This window comes from Phymastichus coffea, unplaced genomic scaffold (assembly GCF_024137745.1).
Source record: "Phymastichus coffea isolate CEN01 unplaced genomic scaffold, Cenicafe_Pcof_1.1 PCOF00016, whole genome shotgun sequence".
Lineage (NCBI taxonomy): Eukaryota > Metazoa > Arthropoda > Insecta > Hymenoptera > Eulophidae > Phymastichus > Phymastichus coffea.
This window is the reverse complement of record NW_026706827.1, coordinates 2,720,855-2,747,180: the sequence shown is the minus strand read 5'-3', so window position 1 is coordinate 2,747,180 and position 26,326 is coordinate 2,720,855. Positions and strand designations below refer to the sequence as shown.

At 31.6% G+C, this 26,326-nt stretch overlaps 1 protein-coding gene across 2 annotated transcripts in view; it reads left to right on the top strand.

Annotated features, from left to right (window-relative positions):
* The first annotated feature begins 1,332 nt into the window (after positions 1 to 1,332).
* LOC131675061 (paired box protein Pax-5) overlaps positions 1,333 to 26,326 on the top strand; it is a 399,649-nt gene continuing 374,655 nt past the window's right edge. Inside the window, exons 1-2 of one of the 2 annotated variants that reach the window (XM_058953888.1) lie at positions 1,333 to 1,688; positions 1,797 to 1,897. In XM_058953888.1, the coding sequence (XP_058809871.1) occupies positions 1,894 to 1,897 (4 nt within the window). In that variant the 5' untranslated portion in view covers positions 1,333 to 1,688; positions 1,797 to 1,893. The remainder of the gene's footprint in view (positions 1,689 to 1,796; positions 1,898 to 26,326) is intronic. The other variant, XM_058953887.1, reaches the window with a different exon arrangement.

The following is a 26,326-nucleotide window of genomic DNA, read 5'->3' as shown; positions in this document are numbered from 1 at the left end:
AAAGGTTTACCGAGAAATGCCGATCTAGTGATGTAGCAGAAAGCAAAAAAATTTAGTCAGAAACAAGTTCCTTAAAGAAAATGAGGCGATAATATAATTACGGCAGGTATCTGTCTGTTTTAACAACGGATGAGTCTATCCGTTGCCAAAAAAATTCCGAGATTTGGTGGGTCCATCTCAACTCAAAACAGAATTCACTTGTGACATGAGTTTCTTTGTTTCGTCTCATTCATGTAAACTCGAAGTAATTTCAAAAATTCCACGGTAATAATTATCAATTTTTTGAACATCAAGTTTTTAAAACTTATAGAGATCGGAAAATATAATACAAATATTTCCACTTTACATTTTTTCAGAGATTCCTTCAGTCCTGACCTTAAGTCTTGATAAATAAAAATATTTAAAAAATTAGGAATGTACATCAAAATTTTTAATTTGAAAAAATATGATTGACCTACAGAAGTTTTTTTGTGGCTTATATATGTACAATAAGAGCAGATGATACGGAATATGTTTTATCAATGATTTATAAATAAATGTTTATATTTAGTTAGATTCCTATGAAAAATAGTCATTAATGCTTTTTCAATGCCATAGTTAAGCATTTGTGCATACTCAATTTTTACGATATATATTTTTTTATCAATGGGAGATATATGACTATTATAAGACATATATATATATATATATATATATGTATCGCTATGACTTTTTTAGTATTAAATTACATTTTGAAACTAAGAAAGACGTACTTGCACACGCATATATTTGAATAAAATTTTGATCCGAACATTAGAAAAATATCATTAAAAATAATTAAAAATTATTAATTCATCATTAAAAATATCAGCGATCTTAAAAATCTATGAAAACATCAAATTTATTAATCTGAAATATTGCATCAATTTTACTCGTTTTATATAAAAAGAATTATAAAGCTATCTGACAAAAAATCATAACGGTGTAGAATATATATATATATATATATATATATATATATATATAATTTTTTTGGATAATAATGTAAAATAATTTCAATAGCTATCTCCTGCTGAATTTTACTGTATGTACATCTCTTGCTCTTATTGTTGTAAGAGAAGCTGTATAAAAGTCGAAAAATCCAGAATACAAAACATCCAACAATCTAATACAAAATAAAATTTACTAAATCTTTGCGCGGAGTGAAGCTTATTAATGAGAAGAGACAACAATAAGATATTTTATATAATTATTAAAAAAACGGTAAGTAAAAACAAACCGCATTTGATGTAACTGGTACAATATCAAGTGATTATTGCTACGTCATCGAAATTCGTTATCGTCCTCGGCACTCAACAAAGTGGGGATAAGTGTGGCGTGGGTGAACCGAAGTATAGCGTGCAACGTTCCCCACTTTTGAAGCGCGTCAGCCGACGGCGGCTAGGTGTGCTGCTGCTGCCGTTGGCTAGCCAGCCAAGCTCAAGCAGGTGGCCAGGCGGCCGACCGGCTGGGCTGCAGTCGTCGAGAGCTCCCCTCTCGAACAATGTTTACACATACGTAGACGCGGCATTGGCCGCTTTCCGCGTGTTTCACTCGAATTCTCGCCGAGCTCGCTACTCGCTCTTCCAGAAAGACTGGCCACGCCTGACCTCACCGCCGCCGCTCGCGCTGTACAACCAGTAGAAGGGATATGGATACTGCAGCAACAAGTTAAGTACTTTCGTTTATCGCCTTTTAATACTTATCCGTTTCTGCTCTACTGTTTGATTCGCCATTCGTGTGACATGCGAATCAAGCGTATATTTCATCGCTTTTAGATTTGGTTGGTTAGTGATTTCCTGTTCATTCGGCTCGTTGCTCTCTGTTCACTTCTCAGCGATTTTCCACTCTTCCCCTGCGGTTACGCAAACAATAATGTGTAAGTCCACAACGTTTATACTATGTGCGACACTTTGCCGTTTTCGGTCATATAAAGTCACTTCAACTTTGTTTTTTTTTTCGATTGTTTCAGCGATATTTCGCACTTTAAATTCAGCTAGGCAGTCGACAAATACATTACAAAAGAAATTCTATTCTATCTCTGCAAATAAGTAAACTCTCCTATCCAAATTATACCTTAATTCGAAATTATTGAAATTTGATTCTATCTATTTTTCAAATAAATCAGTAATCGAAGTATAGCGTACTGTACGTTACTGTCTATACGTTACAGATTTACTGTCTCCATTAAAATATACTTTGTTAAATCAGTTAGGTAATCGATATTGTTTATCTTATTTATTTTCATTCATGCGATAAATTTATATGTAAATTTATGTTTGTGTAACATATTCTTTATTCCACTAAATTATAACGATTAACTTTAAATAATATTACGACATCCGTTTGTTCAATAAAATATTCAGATAGCTCAAACATTCATTAACAATAAAAATCTTTTGTTGAAGATTTACTGTAAGTGTGTGTGTGTGTGTGTGTGTGTGTGTGTGTGTGCGTGTGTGTATGAATATATATAAACACATTAAGAAAGAGGAAGTTGGATGTTCCAAAACTTGTGCAGGAGACCGGGACTTTCTCATCCAAGCGAATCGCTAACAATTGAACATATTTAAAATACCTCCGTTATTCAGCGTTTCCCCTATAAATATAGGATCAACACTGTAAGTCACGAAATGTACGACTATGTCTCACATTCAATTCATCGTAAATTATGAAAACATCGTCGAAAAAAGAACAATTATTAGTAACCGCAAAAAAGAAAGAGGTAGGAAGTGTTTCAAAGAAAGAGAGAAGCAAATATGAAAGAAGAAAAAGAGTAAAAACACAAGAGTAATGTTGTCTGAATTAGGTGATGCTTAATCATTCCATTATTGAGAAATCGGTTATAATATTTTAAAAATTAATTTTTTTTCGGCAATACGACATAGTCAAAAGCGATATAGTCAGTTTAAATGAAAGAACTGTTCTCAGAACCGTACTGTCTGAAACATAGATCAGTGTTGACGTCTTCAGGCACGTGTCGGCACGTGGCCACTTTTCAAATAGACGGGAAGAGGAAGCGAGCGAAAAAGCACTTTTCGGATCTTTCTATGGAACTGGACAGTGAAGTACGTTCTTGCGAACGTACTGTGACTGTAGAACTGCGCACTCAAGTGCGACCCTACGCTCACTCGTCTAACCCTTCTGCTTGATTTTCTGATTACAAGAGGCCTACTAATGGGCGAGCGGGTTTTGAGCCAGTGCCCTTGGACAGTTCCTACGGCAAGTCGTCGACGCGCGGCAAGACTTCCGCTCAACGTTTGCGCATTGTCGAGGGTGCTGACTGCTGGCAAGCCGTCTGTCCATTACGCATATCCGGCTTCACGAATTAGATTTATTTCCAGCTATGTGTTGTACACTACCTCGCTATACCATCGTAGCCACTGCGAAATATATTCATTTTGTCTCTCCCTCGCCGTTTTTTTTCATTCATATAAAACGGATAAGTTAAGGCTTGGTACTGAAATTTCATGTCCTTAAAAAATAAGGAATGCAATGCAAGAGCTTATTAATAGTTCTCCAATTAAATAAAAAGAAAGTTATCGGTAATTTTATATGCACAGATTATTTACTGATAAATGTTATATTTTAGATATTATCATTGAATTCATCACTGCGAATACATTATTTTACTATTATTATTATTATTGGAATTTGTAGAAATAATTTGGTAATCTATATTTTTGCGGATTCCATGATTTACCTTATATTTAAGTAGCTTAGATATGTCTGTCTAGAATACATAGTTACCGTGATTTTTAATTATTCGGTTTTATTAATTGAAGTTAACTTTTATTTTAAATGTCGATAATCTATAATTTGATTTCGTCAAAGGAAGGGTAAATACATATATTTATGGAAAATTAAAAATGAAATGAGTAACACTAGATATTCTAGTTTGGTTCTTGTAATTCTTGTAACTGACTCCTATCTGACCTTAAAATTCGAGATATGTAAGCATGTGCGCAATTCAATATAATTAACCATCTATCTCTATTTGAAACAAACGTGCTACTTACTATCAATGAAGCTATTAAATGACTAACAAATTTTCAATGTATTACGGTGTACATATGATGATACGTAAAAACTCTAAGTGACAGCCTAATATAAGATGAATATTATAAAAATATTTACTTATAAGAGACTACCAGACTAGCAGAAGACCTTTAATGAAATTTTGAAAAAATATTTCACACAAACAAAAGAATAGTCGTATTTCACGGTCATATTTCATTCGCTTTTATAAAGAATTTACGAAGTCTTCTATCCAATATATTAAAAAATTGTATTCTTCTTCAACCTTAAAAACGCTGTTAATATATTGTATTTGAAGTTGGCTTCTTTTCTTGTTATATTATTCTCGATAATTTTATTTTTATTTACTTCATGATTTTTATAAAATTAATTATTTTATTTTGTTATCAATTGTTTCTGTCTTTTAAATATATTTTTCGCAATATATACTAATATAAGAATAAAGATGTTGATTTTTGTTATATAATCGAAGGTTGTGTCAGTGTGACAAATAGTTTAAAATTTTTTTTATTCCTTTCTGTTTCAATACAATACTTATATTTCGAATGAAATTAGAGATCTACAATTTATAATCATAAATAAGGTAAAGAACAGAAGGTGGTACTAACAACCAGTGGGAGGCCATTTAAAGCCACAAGATCATTACGAAATCAAGCTTGTCCAAAGATAATCTCGATACTCTCATTTCCGCGGTGCAAGATCTATCGAGGCTGGTTACAATTTATTTTGTTTTTACCTAGTGAATCTGTGCAAGTAGTTTGTCGTGAACAAAAGTAAAGGCCTTTTTGCCAAGATTAACGATACTCTACTACTGTTTCAAAGAGTTTCTAGCTCCAACCCTTGCTTCTTTGGCTACTTTTCCAACAACTTAATCTTCCTCCCTCATTGCGCTACTTCACTTGTTATGCGTCTTGTGCTCGTTGTTCAAATGGTACTTGACTGAAATAGGGAATACTGGAGATGTAGTCATAGCCACACATTTTATGATTGCGAGTGGCCAAAGCAGGAGGATTAAGCTGAATTGATTGCTTTCATTAGAGAAAAAAATTCCCTTCCTTTTCTTCACTTGGCTGCTTCCTTCCGGCTGTGCACGCGCGCTTCGTTATTTTCAACTTGTGTTTCTCGCGTGCCGAGTATAACTAAGTGCGCTATTTACATCGAATCCCGTAACTTATCTGGTCCGTGTATTACGTCCAAGCCACTGTATAATGTTTTTCCTGTTGCCTCCCCCTATCTCTCTTCCTCTTTCCCTCACCCCTCTTTCTCGCGAGTCTCTACCTTTTCTCTCCGCTCTCCCTCATCCTCTGTATTTTACTTGCTTATTTTGTGTTCAAATATTTATTTATGATAATTTAAAGAAAATTTTTAACACGATTTTTTCAAACACTTTAATTTATTTGTATTTAAATTTCATTAGTATAATAGGAATTCTTCATAAATTATAAATAACAAGGCTTTGAAGATGACATAAATTCATATGTAATATTAAATAACGTTCTTAACAATTTTTTAACTTTCATATTTGAATGAAAATAAGAAATTGAAATCTTTATTTTCACTAAAATATTCGATAAGTCTTTTTACATATTTTTAATATTGTAAGTGTTTTCAGTTTGATAAGTATGAAAAATAATTTTTTATTTTGATTTCAGATTGTCTTAAAATTAAAAATTTTTTTTTTATATGTGTGGACAATTTAAAACCTTAAATAGCTTTTTGAGATCGCGGTGAATCCTACTACTGCATAGGATTTCATGGTTTTGATTTCCAAACATAACAAATTTAAAATTGAAATTGGTTTGTTACCTCGATTGTAATAATTTGGATTCCACTAAAAGTAGGTCTAGTCTAATATATTTGCCTTCCATAACCTTATAACAGTATAGTGTCGGAGAGTGGTCTGAATGCTTCTTATGGCTTAATACAAAACTAAAGGTATTGCGTACAATCACCTCGTGTATTTTAGCAGAGCTTAAAAAGAATTTGATTCTTGAAGTAACAATAATAAATAAATAAAGATCGAAAGTATTAACTTAAAAGTAATAGTCTCCTTAGCTACTTTTTTAAATAGTTATGTTAACAAAAATATTAAAATATTGATATTTTGCAAAATATTGCATGAAATTTTCCAGAAAATTTTTTAAAAATATTTCATATTATTAATAAGACATCTAGCAAATTTTAAGTCATCTGTAATAACAAAATTCATCACAATTTTGCTGGAATTTTTATTTTCAAATCATTTAAAAACATTCAAGATTCGCAATAAATTCAAGAATTTGTCAACAACAGCCTTTCCTGTTTTTACGATAACAGGAATAAATTTAATCGAATCACTTTAAAATTAGGTACAGGTATTGCTTAATACAAATAATGAACCGATTTCCTTGTACAGCTCATTCAGTTGACGAGTTCTTAAGATATTTTTCATTAAGCTATATTGCCTAATATAGAAGCTTTGATATAAACAACCATAACTCTTGACTGAGAGCGATTATTTTATTGTACAAGATTTCATGTTAAGGCTTATAATAACTAGAATATATAATAGTTATAATACAACAGCTATAGCTTCAAAATAAAATGATGTACAATAAATTTGATTAAATCTAGCTTGTGTTATCGTAATTTAAAACAATCGGCATTTTTATCATGTAACTTAAGAAATATTACCTGAAAAAATATAGAAACGTCTTATATTTAGAAATTTTTATTTACTATTGTATTGATTATAATTCATTTAAAAAATTTGTATTTCTTTAGTCATTGCATTATACTCGTATTTACTGAAAGGATGAATGGAAAGGAAGTGAATGAACAATGTCACAGACACAATATCAATGATAGATGATTGACTCCTCTACGGTCTGCTGTATAAAGAAGAACCCTAGTACCTCGTCAAGGAATATCGATTTGATATTTTTATTAAAAATTTTTAATTCAACAACAATTTTATAAAATAATAAAATAACAATTATTGATTAAGCATCTGAATAATAGCTAGTTAGATATAACGATAAAACTAATTCAATTGAAAGTATGATAACTCAGGTTAGATTTCATTAAATTATTACGTGTTTAGTTCCACAGCTGGTAAATACTTAAAGAATCCAGCTAATGTTTAACATTGAACAGTGAAAGTTTATTGATTGGCTCGTAAAACCGTTTTAATAATACTATCGTCGTCAAACTTTTTTTAACTTAAAGTATTTGGATTAAACTTCAATTTTTTTGGTTGAAAGTTCGCAAGTCTTAAATTAAAAAGTTGCTGTTATCGTAGCACTTTATTCATTTTGCATCGTGCACAATTGTTAGAACCAAACAAAATTCATTTTAGGCTGTTTATTAGGTTTGTTAAGATCTGTGGTTTAATATTAGCGAAGCTCTTTTTCAATAAAATCGATTTTTCATACATAAAATTTAATTTTTCAATAAAATACACAAATGTTTTTCACCAAAATTGGATAAACATTCCTTTCCACAAAATTAAAAAATGATTATTTTGTTTAGTTTTTGGAAAATCTTAATTTTCATCCATTAGAAAATATTTTTAGTATAGATAAATATATCACATAATATCTAAGTTTGCTCGAGATTATGAATGTATAATCGGTTTCTTTAAAATACACGTACACACGCGCGCGCCCACACACACATACACGCTCATATACACACATATAATAAAAATTATTACAAGAAAGCTCAAACCAAATTTTTTGCACAAATTATAGTTTGTGCAAGTATATTTCAATAATATATATAGCCACAAGGTATAGGTATTGTATTCCTTTCGTATATTCAACTAACATAACGTTAAAATTATTTTGTAATGTTATTTATAAATTAATATTACGGCTATCACTAACTTGAAAATAATAATTAAATTGTGCGCTAATATTTTCCGTCATAAAACCAATATTAATTTAAACAGATGAAATTAATAACAAAAACATTAATAGCAAATCCAAAATATAAATATTTTTTATTAAATAATAAGCTTTTCTGTTAACAAAATTTAAGACATACGGCATTGTATAAGTGTAATTTTAATGACAAATAGAAGTTTCGTAAATTATTTACTCATATTATATAAAATACTATATATATAAAAATATACAACCATCCGTATTTATAACTGTATTCATGAAATTAATTTTTATTTTCAAGTGATTTCCATTATTAGTTAAAAATAGATTGTTGTAATGTGACGAATCTTAAATTTTATTACCAACAATTTTTTATAGCAAATTATTATTTAGTTAAAGTTGTTTATCAAGAACTAATTACTTCACTATAATTGCTCATTTATTCTCTCATTGACTCTTGATCTCTTTAAGCCAGTTTCTATCCTGCTAAATTGTATTAAAATAATTTATTAACATTTGGTTTTTTAGGAAACCAAGCACATATTTATACTCATCTTCAAAATAATAATTTTCCTGTCAACCATATACATTAGTAGCATTTTATAGTAACATGCTTTAAAAATCAATAATAGTTTATAATTTTTAACTAATTGTATAGGATATTTAAAATTTATTTTGATAATGCAATTGAAACTACTCACTCATAATAACGTAAAAATTTGTACAGAGCTGTACTAGATGATAAAAGATGTATCGTATTTAGTAAAATGCAATTTATATGCCCTGATCGCATTCAAACATTTGCAGGGGATACAATGTGGACGTTAAAGTCGATAATGTTGGCATTCTATTTTTTTAAATCATAATAAGTTATATACTGAAAATATAATATGTATACAATAAAATACGACGGGTATAATAAAAATAAATAATAAAGTAAAAATATAATATTTGCATATAAATCAAATATAAAATTGTTTATATTTAATGATAAACACTTTTATAGAATAAATATAATTTTAAAACTTGAAATATGATTAAATATTTAATTTGATAAACAATAAAAATGAACCATTTTAGACATTAATTTAAAACTCCTTTTATATATTTTTAAGTTCTATTTTACGATTATATTTTGTAATTTACTAAATAATGTTTTTGTTGCTATCTTAATTTATTTGTATTAGCATTGATTTTATTGAACGGACATGATAAACGCATGTGCATTGCGTAACATCGAGTGCGTATGATCAACTTCACAATTAGACCTTTGACACTAGGAAAACTACTATTTTGAAGAAGAGGAATAATATGTGCTTGGTCTCACAGAAAGACAAATATTAATAAATCAATATTTTAACGTAATTCAATAAAGTAGAGTGTCTTAAAAGGTGTCTTTAATCATTCTTTAAGGCTATTAAGCCTTAAAGAATGAATAAATAAACAATTATAGTTAAGTAATTAGTTTTTATCTTTTTAAATCACCATGAATTCCTTTATATGATATTATAATTAACAATTAACATAAATGTTTATTAATTGTGAAAATTGTTTAATAAAAAAGAAGCATGCAATATGCATAATAATGATATAATCTAGCTATGCATGGGTAAATATAAAATCATTTGTATTTGTAATAGGAGTATTTCTAAAATAAATTTTCATTTTCAAGCAATCACTGTTATTTATTAAAATTTGTATGTACACGCATATATATTCGCGCGTGTGCTTATATGTATGTATGTATACTACTATTGTTATTGTAACTTCAATAACTACGTCCACGTGAAATGCTGCAGAGGTACACTAAGTACCAGTCCACATCAGTCTTGGTTCTCTAATCATGAGTATGTAGACCCATCTCCTTAACCAATTTTTTTAATATGGTGTAGGAGGAGAAAGTTTTATACGTATCATGACTGGACCTATAATACCTACAATGAACTACCGGAATCACGGTAACAAATATGAAAATTTCATTTCTGAAAATCTTCACATGCCCGGGGCTCAAACCCAAAAGATTTCTATGCACAGAAGCCTGGGCTCCCAGAGAGCTACAGTAACCCCTATATAATATAAGAATCCAATAAAAATGTGACGTCGGGGTCACTCTCAGGTACGCTTGGAGCAAGCGTAAACTCAGGGTTGCTCTGATTTGGCTATCGTGTAACACATAAGCCGGGACGAGCAATATTGTTGCGTTGAGAAAACTGTATGCTAACGCGGAATGTAATAACCAAATGTTATTACGAACACACCAGACTCACGCTTAATGTGTTCTTAAGGGACTTTAATGGAAATTCACCAGACTCACGCTTAATGAATTTCCAAAAGAAAGGCGGATTACTTAAAGAAAGAAAAGGATAGCCAGATTTAAGATTTTACTTACTTTTATTTTATCAAATCAGTTATTATTATTAAAGTTGCGTTCTCTCTGCTCTTTGGCCTCTTTCTCTCTCTCTATGTGCTCTGAATATACTTGGGTGATTTTTCTTCTTTGATGCTTCCTCCGGGACTCACTCACTGGTAAAAACTTCTTATTAGGGACTTCCTGGTGCTCACTCCGCACTTACTCTATCTGAACTTAACTTCCTCTCACTTCCTCTGACTTAACTTACTCTCCAGCCTTGTACAGAGCTTTTTATAAGCCGTGGGTGGTTGGGTGGAAATCCCTTTCCTCAGGCCCATGAAGCGATAACGGCTAAATTTTGTATTGGTCGGAAATTTTCTAATCATATCCAGAATTTCTTTATTGGTCTGTGGGCGTGAATTTTCAGAGAGAGAAAGGGCGGTCCCTTTTTAACTTGGGCCCTTTTCTCCAGAGATGGCTCTCGGAGTGCCACTTTTAAGAGCAAGAGTAACGCTATAGCTTATAATTACTTATACATAATTGTACTAAACTTAATTAATTATGACGATACATAGTGACTATTATGAACATTCAGAAAAATTCAAACCTTTTACGATTTATTATAAAATACATTATTGTTCTATTTATTGGTTATTCGGTGACAAAAAGGTGCGCATTATAATGGCTTACAAAATTGATGAAAATCTATTTAATATTACGGATATTTTCTTAAAAATCGGTGGGAAAAAAAAGATAGATTGCATTTTTATGGTCCCCTTCCATTATCGGCGTGATAACACTTCACGATGTATACGCGATGATCGTAGGCCCCTGTCAACACATACGTGTGGGACAAAGCAGGATAGAGCGTTGATTGTAAGCTTGAGTACGCAGGCTCGGGCCACTATCAAAGTTTATATTTCGAATGCGTTTTCATCGTGGGAAATCAGGAAGGTTCCCACTCCGTTCGTCATATTTAATAATTAAATATAAAAAAAACTAAGTTACGGCTAGCCGTCACACCCCCACACTTAATGATTGCTAGAGGAGTGCAACGAAGAAGAGCAATCGAAATTTTTATTCTAATTATAAAGATCTTGTCGTATCATGCTGTAATCAAGGTTTTATCATTATTTTTATTATTTTATTAATCTCGAAGATCTTACCCTAACATGGGAGGAACCCAAACGATGGTTTAACTGCTTGAGATTGTGATGCTGGAATCGAATTACTCTGGTTGTGTTGTGTTATTTCATTTTCTGTTGTATGTAGAGTCGGATATAACTCCTGTCCAGGAGCGGTGGCAATATTTGTTGGGGATTCTACATCCCTTTTCGCTTCTGTGGGTTTTGGTGCTAAATGTATCAGAAACGTAGTTAAACTGTTCCATATGGCCCCAATCAGATGAAAAGACCATCCATAAATGCTATGTAGAGTTATTCCATTGATGAGGACTTCTATTAATTTTTTTGTAGTTTGGACAATTAGTATAATTGCAAGTATAACGGCACTGAAAGTACCAAAGGTCATAAATTTCATCCACATTTTGTTCCAGGTATTGACTATTAACTGCTCCATTACATTCTCGTTCATTAACCTTCCAATTATTCCGTTACTGTCTCTTATGGTGTGTCCACGAATTTCTCTGGTTACATCATTTATTACTGCAGGTTGCTCCAAGGGGAACAGGATTCTGTTCATTAAATCTTGTAGATCCTTTTCTGTATATATTCCGCTGGTGGCTAGTGAGGGAATATTCTGGTACTTCCAAGTTAATCCAGAAAAAGGCTTAAGAGTGGTGGGAGTTTTTGCTTCTACTGCTCTTGGTAAAAACTTATACCAGTCATCATTAAAGTAAAAAAATGTGGGTAGGAGAGCATTACAATCAACTACTGTCCCATAAGCCTTCAAAATATGTGTTTTTGGAGATAAAAATTTGGTATGGTTGTTATGGATTACTTTTAGTTCAGCATAACATTCGTCTCCTTGCGATACCTTCACATCAACGGGTATACAATTAACGATGTGTACTACCTCTCCTGCTGTCACAGCCATGTATCCGGGTCCTTTCATGAGATTATAGGCAAACTGATCGGGAGATTGACTAGCAATTGCAAGTGCATTTTTCATAATTTCTCTTTCTTGCTTACAGCGATGGACGACAACATCCTTGTACATACGACTTAATTGTACTTTTATGTGACGTTCTACATATACAAATTTAGAATTTACATACGCAAATATATCTAGGTTGTTCATTGATATTTTCTTACTTAGAAAAAATGCATTATTTTCGACAATATAAACAAATAATTTTGGGTGTTCAGTAACTATTATTTCGTAACCACATAGATTACGTTTAGATTTGGATATTAACGCAAAAGCAATGTCTTGTGTTACTAACGAGTATAATGTTTGTTCTATTTCACCTTCAATTTGATTAGCTGTTCCTTCATACAATATTTGATACCGATTAAATTTGCATACATCTTTAGGTACACTTTCCCAAAAAGTGTATCCTCCTTCAGAATCTATACAATGTTCACTACCTAAAATACATCGAACGCCACTACGTAATATTATTTGGTTATTATCTAAGTCGACAGAAGCGGTATATTCTTGTAAAGTTACTTTTATTTTAGCTTGGACAACTACGGAACTCCAGCTTCCATAAGCATCAGAATAACTACCATAGGTACATTCTCCATTATGATCTACGCTTCCTGCAAGTATAGCGGGTCTAACTGTGGTTTGATTAACTTTAATATCTCGAAATACATGTAAATTGTCAAAGTAAAATGTACCGCATTTGTGCAAATCATAACACGTTTGTTGGCTTGCATCCATTAAATATTCTATTGCGCCATTCTCTATTATGGAATTGTGTGAATGCATTCCACAATAATAAACAGTTCGGTCTACTTGGACTTTACATTGAAACACTTGTGCAGTTTCATAGGTATTTAACTGTAATAATTGAATGTATTTTCTTGTTATGTTTATTTTTGTAGAAGGCATTTCACATTCTTCCACGTTTAATAAAAATATAGTGGTTATATTAAGAGATCTTGCTCTGCAGTAGTATCCTATGATGGCTGTAACTGGATTAGTTATTGTTAAGAATATCAGTGATAACAGAGAAGAATGCATCATGTTTTCGGTTCTGTAATCAGAAAATATTTCATTATACAGTGCCGCTCACGCACTTTTACCCCCCCACGGGCAAAATCAGTCTAACTTCAAAGTTTTATATCTCTGGTAGAAATTAACGTACAGAGACGCGCGTGGGTGCGTTTGAAAGGTCTTTCGGAGAGCTTTCAAATGATATGATTCACGGTTGCCATCGATTGTTTTTTTTAATTTTGCAACAATTATGCAAAATTGAAAATTCTGAAATTTTTTTATTATTTTTGACAATTAGCCAATTTTGGAAAAAAAATCGTACGAAAATTTAAAGTACACCATTTTTTAGCTATTACCAAGCCCTATCTGAATCACTCATCAAAAATTTATTTTCGTCAAATATGACGCGCGCACGGGAATTTTTTCCTGGAAGTGACAGTTTTTTTCAACATTTTTTATCTCCGTCAAATTGTAACAATCGAAAAAAATTTATAGGAGAAAAAATGTTTGTTGTTTCACGTAGAATACTGCAATAATTTTTTTTTTTGGTTTTTCGAAAAATTTTTTTTTTCGGTTTAAATTATTTTTCAAGGTCGAAAAAAAAAAGATTTTTTTTTTTATGTAATTTACGATACTTGTTATGTAGTATTATTGAGTTTATATTTCGAATGCGTTTTCATCGTGGGAAATCAGGAAGGTTCCCACTCCGTTCGTCATATTTAATAATTAAATATAAAAAAAACTAAGTTACTGCTAGCCGTCACAAAAATAACATTTTTTTTCAAATATTTTAAACTACGTTTGTAAAAGATAAGTGGGAAATGGTTATATATGTTAGTAAATTTAATAATAAAAAATTGTAAAAATTAATCAACTTTAAGTAAATCTTAATTTACTTTAAAATAAAAAAATGTATTACATTGAAGGGATTTAATTTTAATGAACAATAGAAATTGCTTGAAAATAAAAAATTATTCCATGAATATTTATTCTTACTATAAATATGAATGGTTATATATTTACACATATATAATATTTTATGTAAATTATTGAATTTATGCATACATAGTATTTTATATAAGTTATTGACCTAATTTCTGTTTTTCGGTAATATTGATTTTTGAAATGTGATACACCTTAAATTTTGTTACCAAAAAACTTATTATTTATATTATATTAATCAACGTTTGATCTCTATGGAGAGTAGACGTATTTTTACCGCGCTCTACTCGAAAATTATTAGAACATCAAGTAAAGTGACAGATAATTCAAATTTACTGTTAAACAACAGAGTAAAAACTAAGTAACGGCTAAAATGGTCTCTCATTTAGGGGACACAACTACTTTTCTAGTCCTACGCAAGATGACTTCGAAGACTGGAAATCCCTTACAAACAAACGATAACAAAGTAGCCCAGAAAATCAACTACAGAACAAGAAACGGCAAACCCAAATACTGCAAAGTCAATTTACAAACAAACACGGTTAAAAATAAATTTGCTATTTTTGCATACAACGTAAAATATATCGATCCACTAGAAAAAATCTGCTAAACACAATAGCTAAAGATGAATATATATTCAAAGTGATAGGACAAAATAAAAGAAAAAAATACACAATTTTATACATACTAGCGTAAAGAAGATAAAGGGTTTAAAGTAATATTAAGAAGTTTACACCCTTCAGTTAATATTGAAGAGTTGAAATCTGCCATAAAGGAACACGGACATAAAGTATTAAACATCCAAAATAACAGCATTGACCAAGATACCATTACTGTTGTTCACTGTAGAAATAGAACATGATTACAAAAGCCAAGAAATATATAAAATTAACAAGTTATTAAATACTATAATTAAATTTGAACCACTGCACGTTAAACAAGATATCCCGCAATGTCATAGCTGTGAAGAGCTCGGGTATACAAAAAACTATTGTAACAAAAGTACAGTTTATGTCAAATGTGCTAAATAACACGCAACTGAAGACTGTCCAATTAGAAAAAAAATTAAAGAAGTAATGTGCGCAAATTGCGATGGTGACCGCACTGTAATATTATATAAAGAATGCTCAGTTCACAAACAGCTTCAACAAAAATTATATTCCAAATTAAGAGAAAAACTCTAAGTCAAAACAGTAATCATTTCTAATCTAATTTAAATACAAATACAGATCAGATCAAACAAAAGATACGGCCAAGCAACGCAAAATAAAACAGAATAAGAGAGAAGAATTTAATTAAACCAATACTCAGGTAACAAACCCTAAGTAAACATACCAACAACGCAAATTTAAATAAACTTGAACGTATGGTGGAACAGTTAATGCAGAGAATGGACACTATGTTAAACTTATTAACAGTATCAGTAAACAAAATGGCACAATATATAGTTTGAAACTTGCTATGGAACGCAAACGGTTTTATGCAGAGATACCACGAGATAAGAACATTTTTAATCAACGCAAATATAGAAATCATGTTAATAACATAAATATACTTCACGAACAAGAACTATCTCAACATACCAAATTACATTGTACACAAAACAAATCACCTATACAATAAAGCACTCGGAGGCATATAATCAAAATAAAAATAAACCACTATGCCTACACACAACTAGTGGAATCTATTTAAAAGCAACTAGTGAAATCATAAATGATAATAATAATCCGATAACAATATCAACTGTTTAAGGTTCCCTAAATAAAATAATAAGAAAAGAAGACTGTACAGACTATTTCCAAACTCTAGAAATCGCTTTATAGTAGGAGGCGATTATAATGCGTAGCATCTGTGATAGAGATCAAAATCATCAACTCAATCCTTCAGAGGCAGAGCACTCTCTGAAATTTTACAAAAAATAATTATACTCCAATATACACTGGATAATCAACATACTGGCCAACAGATTTTAATAATCTACCAGAGATTTGATAGATTTTACAATCGTAAAAGGTATAAATAAAAAATATTTTGAAGTATCGTCATGCCTAGACTTAAAATCAGACCATTCTACAGTATTAATGTTTCTAGACTCCCAAGTACTCGAAACTGTAATCAGTTATACAAAAGTTGACTGGTAAAAATATTCTCTTTTCATAAAGCAATGCATAAAATGTGTCATTCTTTTTAAATCGCCTACTAAAATAGAAAGCAGTATTAAAACTCTCAATGTACTCTTAACTGAAGTCATTATCAAATGCTTTACTATTATAAATAGTAACAAAAAACACAGCAAATTACTTCCGATAATATAGCTCAAAAAATTAAAAAAAAAAGATTACTGAGAAAAAATATTAGTTAACAAGATCAATTATTGATAAATGTAAATTAAACAAAGTAACTGAAGAATGAAAGAAAATTTTGTATGAAGAAAAAAACAAACAAATGCAGAATTATCTTATTAAAAGACATAGACACCACTACTCAAGAAGATAGCACACCGATAAAATCTATTAAAATGAAGAAAGTATTTCAAATAATTAATAATATTAATTACAAAACAGCCCTCGGATATTATAATAGTATAGGAATAATTATCTAAAAATTACCTACAATAGCAATAAGATACATAAAAATTGTTTTAAATACTTGCTTTCGTCTATGCTATTTTCACTCTCAATGGAAAGAAGCAAAGATTATTTTAATAATTAAACCTAGTAAAGAATCTGAACTGGTAATCTCTTATGGATTGATAACTTCGTTAGTCTCTTACCAGTATTTTCAAAAATTTGTAAAAAATTAATCTTTGCTAGAATCAATCTGATAATATTCAATAGAAAACTTATCCTAGATCGTCAATTTGGATTCAGGTACAATCACTCCACAATTGAACAAGTAAACAGAATAGTATCTGCCGCAAGGAACTCCATTGAAGACAAACAGTATTGTTTCAGCATATTCCTTAATATCTAACAAGCGTTCGATAAATTTTGGCATGAAGGGCTAATGCACAAACTCAAGAGATGTTTTCCAAAGCGCCACTATGAACTATTTCAGTCACATCCACAAAATAGAGCTTTCCAAATAAAAATAAATAAAAATATATCAAAACAATAGATTATAAATGCAGCAGTATCGCAGGGCAGTGTTCTAGGCTCAACACTATACTTGTTATACACATCGGTCCTACCTATGTCCTCTAACATTATAACGGCAACATACGAAGAAGATACAGCCTTTTTAACATCACACTCAGAGGCAACAATAGTATCCCAAACGTTACAAAATTATATTATATTTTCAAAACTGGTTCAACTCATAAAGAATTATACTAAATGAAAGGATATCTGTACACCTATTAAACTCAACGATAAATAAATTCCGAAAAGAAACAACGTAAAATATTTAGGTATACACCTAGACTGGAGGCTTAGATGGAAAGAACACATATTCACAAAGTGCAAACAGCTAGGACTGAAATAGAGAAAAAATGTACTGGCTCATCGGTGGAAAATCAGAGCTTAATTGAAAGCAAATTACTGCTATACAAAGTTGTATTCATACCAGTCTGGACTAATAGCATACAACTCTAGGGTGCTGCTTTAAACTCAAATATTGAAATTTTGGAAAGATTTCAATCGTCTTTAATATCAGACTCAAGAAACACAAGCTAATGAATACATAAATAAATCCTAATTTATTTAATACATACACGTTTTGAAATTAAAAATAAGAGATAAAATACTCATTGGAGTCTTCCTCTGAAGTTTACATTCATATAACCAAATTGTAATAACATTTACTTATTGTCTCAAAATATTAGACAGATTGTAAATGAGCAAATCTCTAAAACTTTAAAAATTTGCTATTAGAAAAATATAGTTTTTAAATATAATTTTTTTATTTTTAAATATAAATTTTTTAATTATATAAAAATATAATTTTTTTAGGGCACAACTTCGAAAATCTTTTTTTTATGGTGTAGTTTATCTCAAATAGCAGTAAGAAATTTGGATTCATGATTTTTTTTAACCCATTAACGTCCAAAATGTCAAAATTTCTTGTACGTTTTCAAAGTGATTTTTTCGTATGTAATTGGCGTTGAAAAAATTCTTGAACCACATATTCTGATGTAAAATTGCATGCTCTTTCAGAATCCGTTGCCAGAATCATGATAAAACTCACAGAAAAAGAGATATGCTCGATTGAAACATAAAAAACACCTAAATTTTCGAAAAAAAAAAATTTTTAGGATTTTTTTTCGAAGTGTTACGGTGAAGATATCACCTTGCGACCGTGATCAAAGGTGATCATGGGATTTGAAGTTTAACAGGGAATTTTTTTGTTTACCTTGAACCATCGCTTCTTTACAAAATGGCGGAAAAAACGAATTTTTTTTTTTCAATCTTCATCAATTTTTTTCTCAAAATCTATGGACTTTAGAAAAAAATTCATAAGAACAAAAATACCTTAGAATCGCTTGAAGAATATTGTCAAATTTTTTCAGAATTTTTTGAGACAATTTTTGATTTTCCGGGAAACTTGGGAAATGGAATTTTCAAAAATGTCTCCAAAAATTCTGAAAAAATTTGAGAATGTTCCTCGAGCGATTCTAAGGCATTTTTGTTCTTATGAATTTTTTTCTAAAGTCCATAGATTTCGAGAAAAAAATTGATAAAGTTGAAAAAATAAAAATTCGTTTCGGCCGCTATGTTCTATAAACCTATTGGTAAAAAACGATTTCTGTGCAAATTTTAGGAACATTTTTTTACTCTTAGCGTTACCCAGAGACTACGGCGTGGACGTGGTAAAATTCTGTCTCCTTTGGGGTGCTTTTTTCCCGTGAGTCCCCTTGCCTCTCACGTCTCGGGGTGCTTGTTTTTCGTGAGTCCCCTTGCCTCTCACGTCTCGGGGTGCTTGTTTTCCGTGAGTCCCCTTGCCTCTCAGTTATTCATACTTTTAGCTGTGCTTTTTTAGCCAACATTTATTGCAAATATTTAAATTACATGTTTTGCAGAAAATTTTTGTTCTTATTGGACAGTTTCCATTCGAACAAATCCTCAATTTGTCACTATTAGATCGTTCATGTGCTTTACTTTTGCGACTACTTTTTTGTAAGTAGTATTTGGCAATCGAAATAGTGAACTCTTTTATTCCAACTTTTTTCTTTCCATCATTAGCAGCATTGAAAATTACAAGAGAATTAGTAATAGACGCCTGTATAAGTCTCATAAAAACTACCCATGTCCTTTTTTTTGATCGTATACTTGGGAGTATGTCATTGCAATGTCCGTCATGCAGGTCAACACCTCCCATGAATTTGTTATATAGGTGAAAAGCTTGCGGAAAAGGTATTTCAATTTTAGATTTAGCCTCTGCGCTGTATCTTTTTGAAATAGATAGAGGATTGACACCTGCTGCAGTTGAAGCTATTGAGACGGGCTTCGAATCCATGATAGTAATGAAATTTATGCCACTGTTTACGTCGTGCTTCACCACATATGTCCCTCTTGGAGCTTTCTTATCAAGCACATTTTTTTCTTTGACTCGATTATCTCTGATAGTACCAGTGCATTTCAAACGCAATTTCTTCAAATGTAATACCAAATCCATATTCGTGAAGAAGTTGTCAAAGTACAGATGAAATTGAGAAATTTTGTTATAACTTATTATTTGAAAAAATGGTTGTAATAAATATAATACTACTCGTGAACCTAAAGCACATTTAGATAACTTATCTCCAATTTGAGAATTCTTGCCGCAATAAAGATCCAAATTCAGTAGATAGCCGTCCGAAGTACACAAGCCCCAAAATTTCAAACTAAATATTATCGGTTTTCCTCGAATAAATTGTTTCAAAACAGTTTTTGAATAGGATTTGGCCATCATCTCATCAACGGATAGAGCAGTTCTCCATATTCCGAATTTCATGATGTTATTTTGAAAAAGTTTCAGTAGAGAACGAACGCGCCATCCTCGATCATTTGAATCTTTGTCTTTGTTTTTTGAAAACTTCAATTTAGATTTTGTGATTTCAAATTGTTGGCGAGACATTGCAGAAGAAACTACTTTATTAGATAAATACGGATCAGATGATCAGTAATCTCTCTGTGATTTTCTGGGATTGAATGTAGAAAAAATAACTATTCCAATAAAAGTATCAAGATCTTTCAATTTCAGATCATAACCATTGTCTTTACACGCATCAATAATATATTTTTTCATTTCAATAGAAAAAAAGGTTTCAAACAATTGAAAAGTTTCACTCCTACGTATTTTCTTTTTTTGCGATTCGGACAATAATACTTTATCTTCACAAGAATCAGGGTGTAACTTTTCACCCTCAATCCAAGTGAATTCATGACCTTCTTCAAGTTTATCTTGTTTTTCAGAATAATTTGCACGAGCTTTATTGTAAGTGATATTGGGTATTTCATGTTCGCAATCTGAATCAAAATCGGAACCAGAATCATCGGAACCTGAATAGTCAGGATCCGGAATCAATACGTTGCGTTCTGAATCACTATCTGAAGAATCTGATTCATATTCAGAAGATCTTACACGTTTCCGCGACATAATGTATGAAATTAATGATTTCGTTTATTTATCACTCATCCGTATGTACAAAAACACGAAAGAAGAGAACAAAAAAAGACGAATATTCATGAATACATGAGACCAAAAATTACGCTTATCTGCCGAAATGAAATGGAAATAAAGGATGAAATTTTTGTCGGAATCTATAAGTCTTTGAAAAAAGAATGAAAATAAGTTAGAATCATTCGAGCAATATTAAAATTTTTTCCGAGTTTTCGTAGACAGAACGTTTTTTTACCAATAGGTTTTCAAAACATCGGCTGAAACGAATTTTTATTTTTTCGACTTTATCAATTTTTTTCTCGAAATCTATGGACTTTAGAGAAAAATTCATAAAAACAAAAATGTCTCAGAATCACTCGAGGAACATTCTCAAATTTTTTCAGAATTTTTTGAGACAATTTTTGATTTTCCGGGAAACTTGGGAAATGGGATTTTCAAAAATGTCTCCAAAAATTCTGAAAAAATTTGACAATATTCCTCAAGCGATTCTAAGGCATTTTTGTACTTATGAATTTTTTTCTAAAGTCCATAGATTTTGAGAAAAAAATTGATGAAGATTGAAAAAAAAAATTCGTTTTTTCCGCCATTTTGTAAAGAAGCGATGGTTCAAGGTAAACAAAAAAATCCCCTGTTAAACTTCAAATCCCATGATCACCTTTGATCACGGTCGCAAGGTGATGTCTTCACCGTAACACTTCGAAAAAAAATCCTAAAAATTTTTTTTTTCGAAAATTTAGGTATTTTTTATGTTTCAATCGAGCATATCTCTTTTTCTGTGAGTTTTATCATGATTCTGGCAACGGATTCTGAAAGAGCATGCAATTTTACATCAGAATATGTGGTTCAAGAATTTTTTCAAAGCCAATTACATACGAAAAAATCACTTTGAAAACGTGCAAGAAATTTTGACATTTTGGAATTAATTAATTAATGGGTTAAAACCTTATTTTGTAAAACAGCATAATTAACCTGAACTTATCATTTTTCATATAGTCATTTTTAGTTGGTTAAGATTGTCAGATATTAAAATAAAAGTGTATCAAATCATATTTAGCAACAACTGAACTTTATTTATTTTTCATATTTTATAAATATCACTGAAGAGATCCGTTGTATAGCTAAATTGTAACTATGCTGACGCTTGATACGATTGCATACCTTACTGTCTGAAAATCAGCAAAACTTCTGATGTTTGTTTACATATTTCAGTACACGCATATTTTTATAGCAAGTTACAACTTAAATTCTTGAAATTCAATGAATGAACGTATCAATAAGTTCATGTAGGCACGTAATTATTGCACGAAAAGAAATATTGCGTAAAAATTACCGAGATTATCACGATAAAGCTGGAATGAAATAGCAATTCCTGGATTTTTATGAATATAAACATAAAAATTGTTAACGCTCTATGAAATATTTTAGTTCCGCACTGCAATTTTTACTGATGGTAAACTGCAAAAATTCACATAATAAAACAGTGGTGCTGTTGCAGTGCCATTTGCATAATACGAGTGAAAACATTTGTCATTCTTGTACGTTCCTGAATTGAGAGTAAAGTAAAAAATGTCGGATTCGTTTAACATTATTATATATAACCTTCAACATCGCAATACTTTAAACCGGATCTATTTGAATGATCGGGATTTACGAGTTCGGAGAGTAAGGAAATTTTTCCCGTGACAGTTCTGTACATTTTATTCAGACTATAAAAAAATTAAGAAAAAATTCATAATTTTTATGCAATATTACTTAAAATTCGTAAAGCAGTACAAGTGTCTTAGCTTTACCGCGATAAATTATAATTTTTATGTTGAAAATCATCGTAGTTTTTATGAAACATTTCTTGCTGTGTGTTCAAATCAAATATCACTTATTATATTGATATTTGATTTTTAAAGTTTTTGTGATTACCTGTAACTAGTCATTATAATGAATCCCTAAAAATGGGTTTCGGGTTACAGGCCAATCGGAAAAGTATTTTTAGTATGCCAGCAGAAAATAAAATTTTTTAATACGAAGGGCCCAGTGAAAATTCTAATTAGGAAAGCTTATAGCACAGTGTATTCATAAGACACATTAATAGAAAAAATTATAATAGATTGCGATTTCAAAGTACAATATATTTTACTTATTCAAATATAATTTATAGAAAACTTTTTTCCGTAAAAAAATGAATAGTTTGAACTTTTTGATATTTTAAAAACTACGTTACATGTGGAAAAGTGGCTAATAGTGTACGACGAGCGATATTTAACCTTTAGACTGCCGGAATTTGAAAGTGTATATCGCCCTCAGAAAACTAGTATACGAGGTCGATCCGGAAAGTATCGGGCCTACGCTTATATCTTCGCGCCATAGTGTTCGAGCGACCTCTACCGGACAGAAACGTCAACAGTAAAGCCTTACGAATCTATTGATTACTTACTGACACCTGCCGGACGTATAGTTCATGCGCAGCGTATCTTTGATCACAGTGCCATTTTCGTATTTGTCGGATTTTGATATTGTCAAAAATGACTGAAAAACAAGATCAACGAATTTGCATCAAATTTTGCTTTCAACTCGGAAAAACGAGTTCAGAAACTATTGAAATGATGCGAAAGGCCTTCGGAAGCGAGTGTACGAGGTGTGTTCAAAAAATAACGAGAATTTTCGTTTTATGAAAAAAATATTTATTTATTCATCTACATTAATGTTGTCGCCTTCAAAGTAGTCCCCTTCGGATACAATACACTTATGCCAACGCTTTTTCCAATCCTCGAAACACTTTTGAAACTCGATCTTTGTAATAGCTTTTAGCTCTTTCAGCGATCGCTTTTAATGTCATCTATGCTTGTAAAACGACGGCCTTTTAATGTTCTCTTTATTTTTGGAAATAGAAAAAAGTCACATGGAGCCATATCTGGCGAATATGGAGGCTGAGGCATCGTTACAGTTTCGTTTTTGGCCAAAAATTCACGAACAAGCAATGAAGTGTGAGCAGGCGCATTATCGTGGTGCAAAAGCCATGAATTGTTTTGCCACAAATCCGGGCGTTTTTTTCGGATTGCTTCACGCAAACGACGTTGAACTTGCTTATTGATTGTTTGACCTTGTGGCAAGAATTCATAATGCACTATGCCATTAAAATCGAAGAACACAGTGAGCATAACCTTCACATTCGACCGTACTTGTCGAGCCTTTTTCGGTCTTGGCGATCCAGAATGCCTCCACTGGGACGATTGAGCCTTAGTTTCGACATCATATCCGTAAACCCATGTTTCGTCACCTGTTATAACACGTTTTAGTAGTTCTGCATCGTTATTGACTTCATTTAGCGACTCCTGAGCAACTTCCATTCGCCGCTGTTTTTGTTCGAAATTCAACAATTTTGGAACGAATTTTGCTGCCACACGTTTCATACCCAAAACATTCGAAAAAATTTGATGGCATGAGCCAACTGATATGCCAACATAATCAGCGACTTCTCTGATTGTGATTCGGCGATCGTTCATAACCATTTCTTTCACTTTTTTCACGTTTTCATCGGTTGTTGATGTGCTTGGGCGTCCGGGTCGTTCGTCATCTTCAACGTTTTCTTGGCCATCTTGGAAACGCTTATACCACTCACAAATCCTTGCTTTACTCATAGCAGACTCACTATATGCCTTTGTTAACATTTGACAAACTTTACTACACTTTATTTCATTTTTTACGCAAAATTTAATACAAATTCTTTGATCCATTTTTTTTCACAAACGAAAATCGCCGAGCTCGAAAAACACGTCTAACGTTAGCGGCTGTCACTTAAAAAGTAAGCAATGAATATTGCTGAAAATTTTATCGTACTTCAGGGGCATGTGTACCAACATAATAAAAAAAAATTTTATACGAGCGGACTCTCCAAACCCGCGAAATTTAAAAATTCTCGTTACTTTTTGAACACACCTCGTATGAGCAAAACACGAATAAAAGAGTAGTATAAACGGTTCAAGGATGGTCGCTCTTCTGTCAATAGTGATTCTCGTTCAGGCCGACCTTCGACGACAAAAACCGCAGATAATATTGAGCGGGTGCGACTTGCAATCGAACAAGATCGTCGTATGACTGTGCGAGAACTAGAAGAAGACCTTGGGATATTAAAAACTATCATTTCAGAAATTTTAACCGAAAATTTAGGAATTAAACGCGTGTGTGCGAAATTCATCCCAAAATTGCTCACAGCAGAGCAGAAGAACATTCGTTTAGAAATCGCTCTGGACAATCTGGAAATGGTCAATAATGATGATAATGTGCTTAGAAAAGATATTACAGGTGATGAATCATGGATTTATGGTTATGATCCTGAAACAAAACAACAATCTTCACAGTGGAAGCATTCTGAATCGCCAAGACCAAAAAAAGCACGTCAAAGTCGGAGCAATGTTAAATCAATGTTGATTGTTTTTTTCGATTGTGAAGGTGTTGTACATCACGAATATGCACCAACAGATCATACAATCAATAAAGAATACTACGTTCAAATTTTGAAACGTTTGCATGATGCAGTAAGAAGAAAACGGCCGCATTTTTGGGAAAGTGGTGACTGGCTTCTCCATCACGATAATGCGCCAGCGCATTCATCCAATCTTGTGCAGCAGTTTTTGAGCAATTGCATTGCTTCGACAACCTCCATACAGTCCCGACATAGTCCCTTGTGACTTTTGGCTATTTCCAAAACTAAAAAAACCACTCAAAGGACACCGATTCGATGACAAAACAACGGTTGAAAACAATGCGACGAGTGTACTTAAGGCTATCCCTAAAAGTGAGGTCCAGGACTGTTTTGAAAAGTGGAAACATCGATGGAACCGTGATTTTCAATCAAGTGGGGATTACTTTGAAGGATGCCACCCACCAGATAATAAAGAATAATGCTAGCACGAAAATATAAAGGTAGGCCCGATACTTTCCGGACAGACCTCGTATAAGGTATCATATATCAACGATTAATCATACACAAAGTGTCGATCAGGGGGTGCGTCAAAATATTGATTTTCCGGCAGGGAACGGAACTGCTAATGTTAAAAATTTTGAATTTTAAAAATATTATTTTTTAGTGGTAAGAAGTGCTTCTTTCTTCATAAGAATATTATATAAGTTAGATTTATCGATTTAATTAACTATTTAAAGTATTTTAAAGGGTTGTTAGTTAAATTTTAGGGGTTGTTTTGAAGGTATTTCACCCCTTTAGACACAGTATTCAAGTTTTATCTACTCTGTAATGCAAATAGACTTTTTCGGGGAATTTTTTGACGCTGAATCCAAATCTAATATCAAAATTATAATAAGTTCAAAAACCATCCCTAAAGTAGGGTACTCATCACAAACTACCCCTTTTGTCTCGCATCAACGATTACGAAAC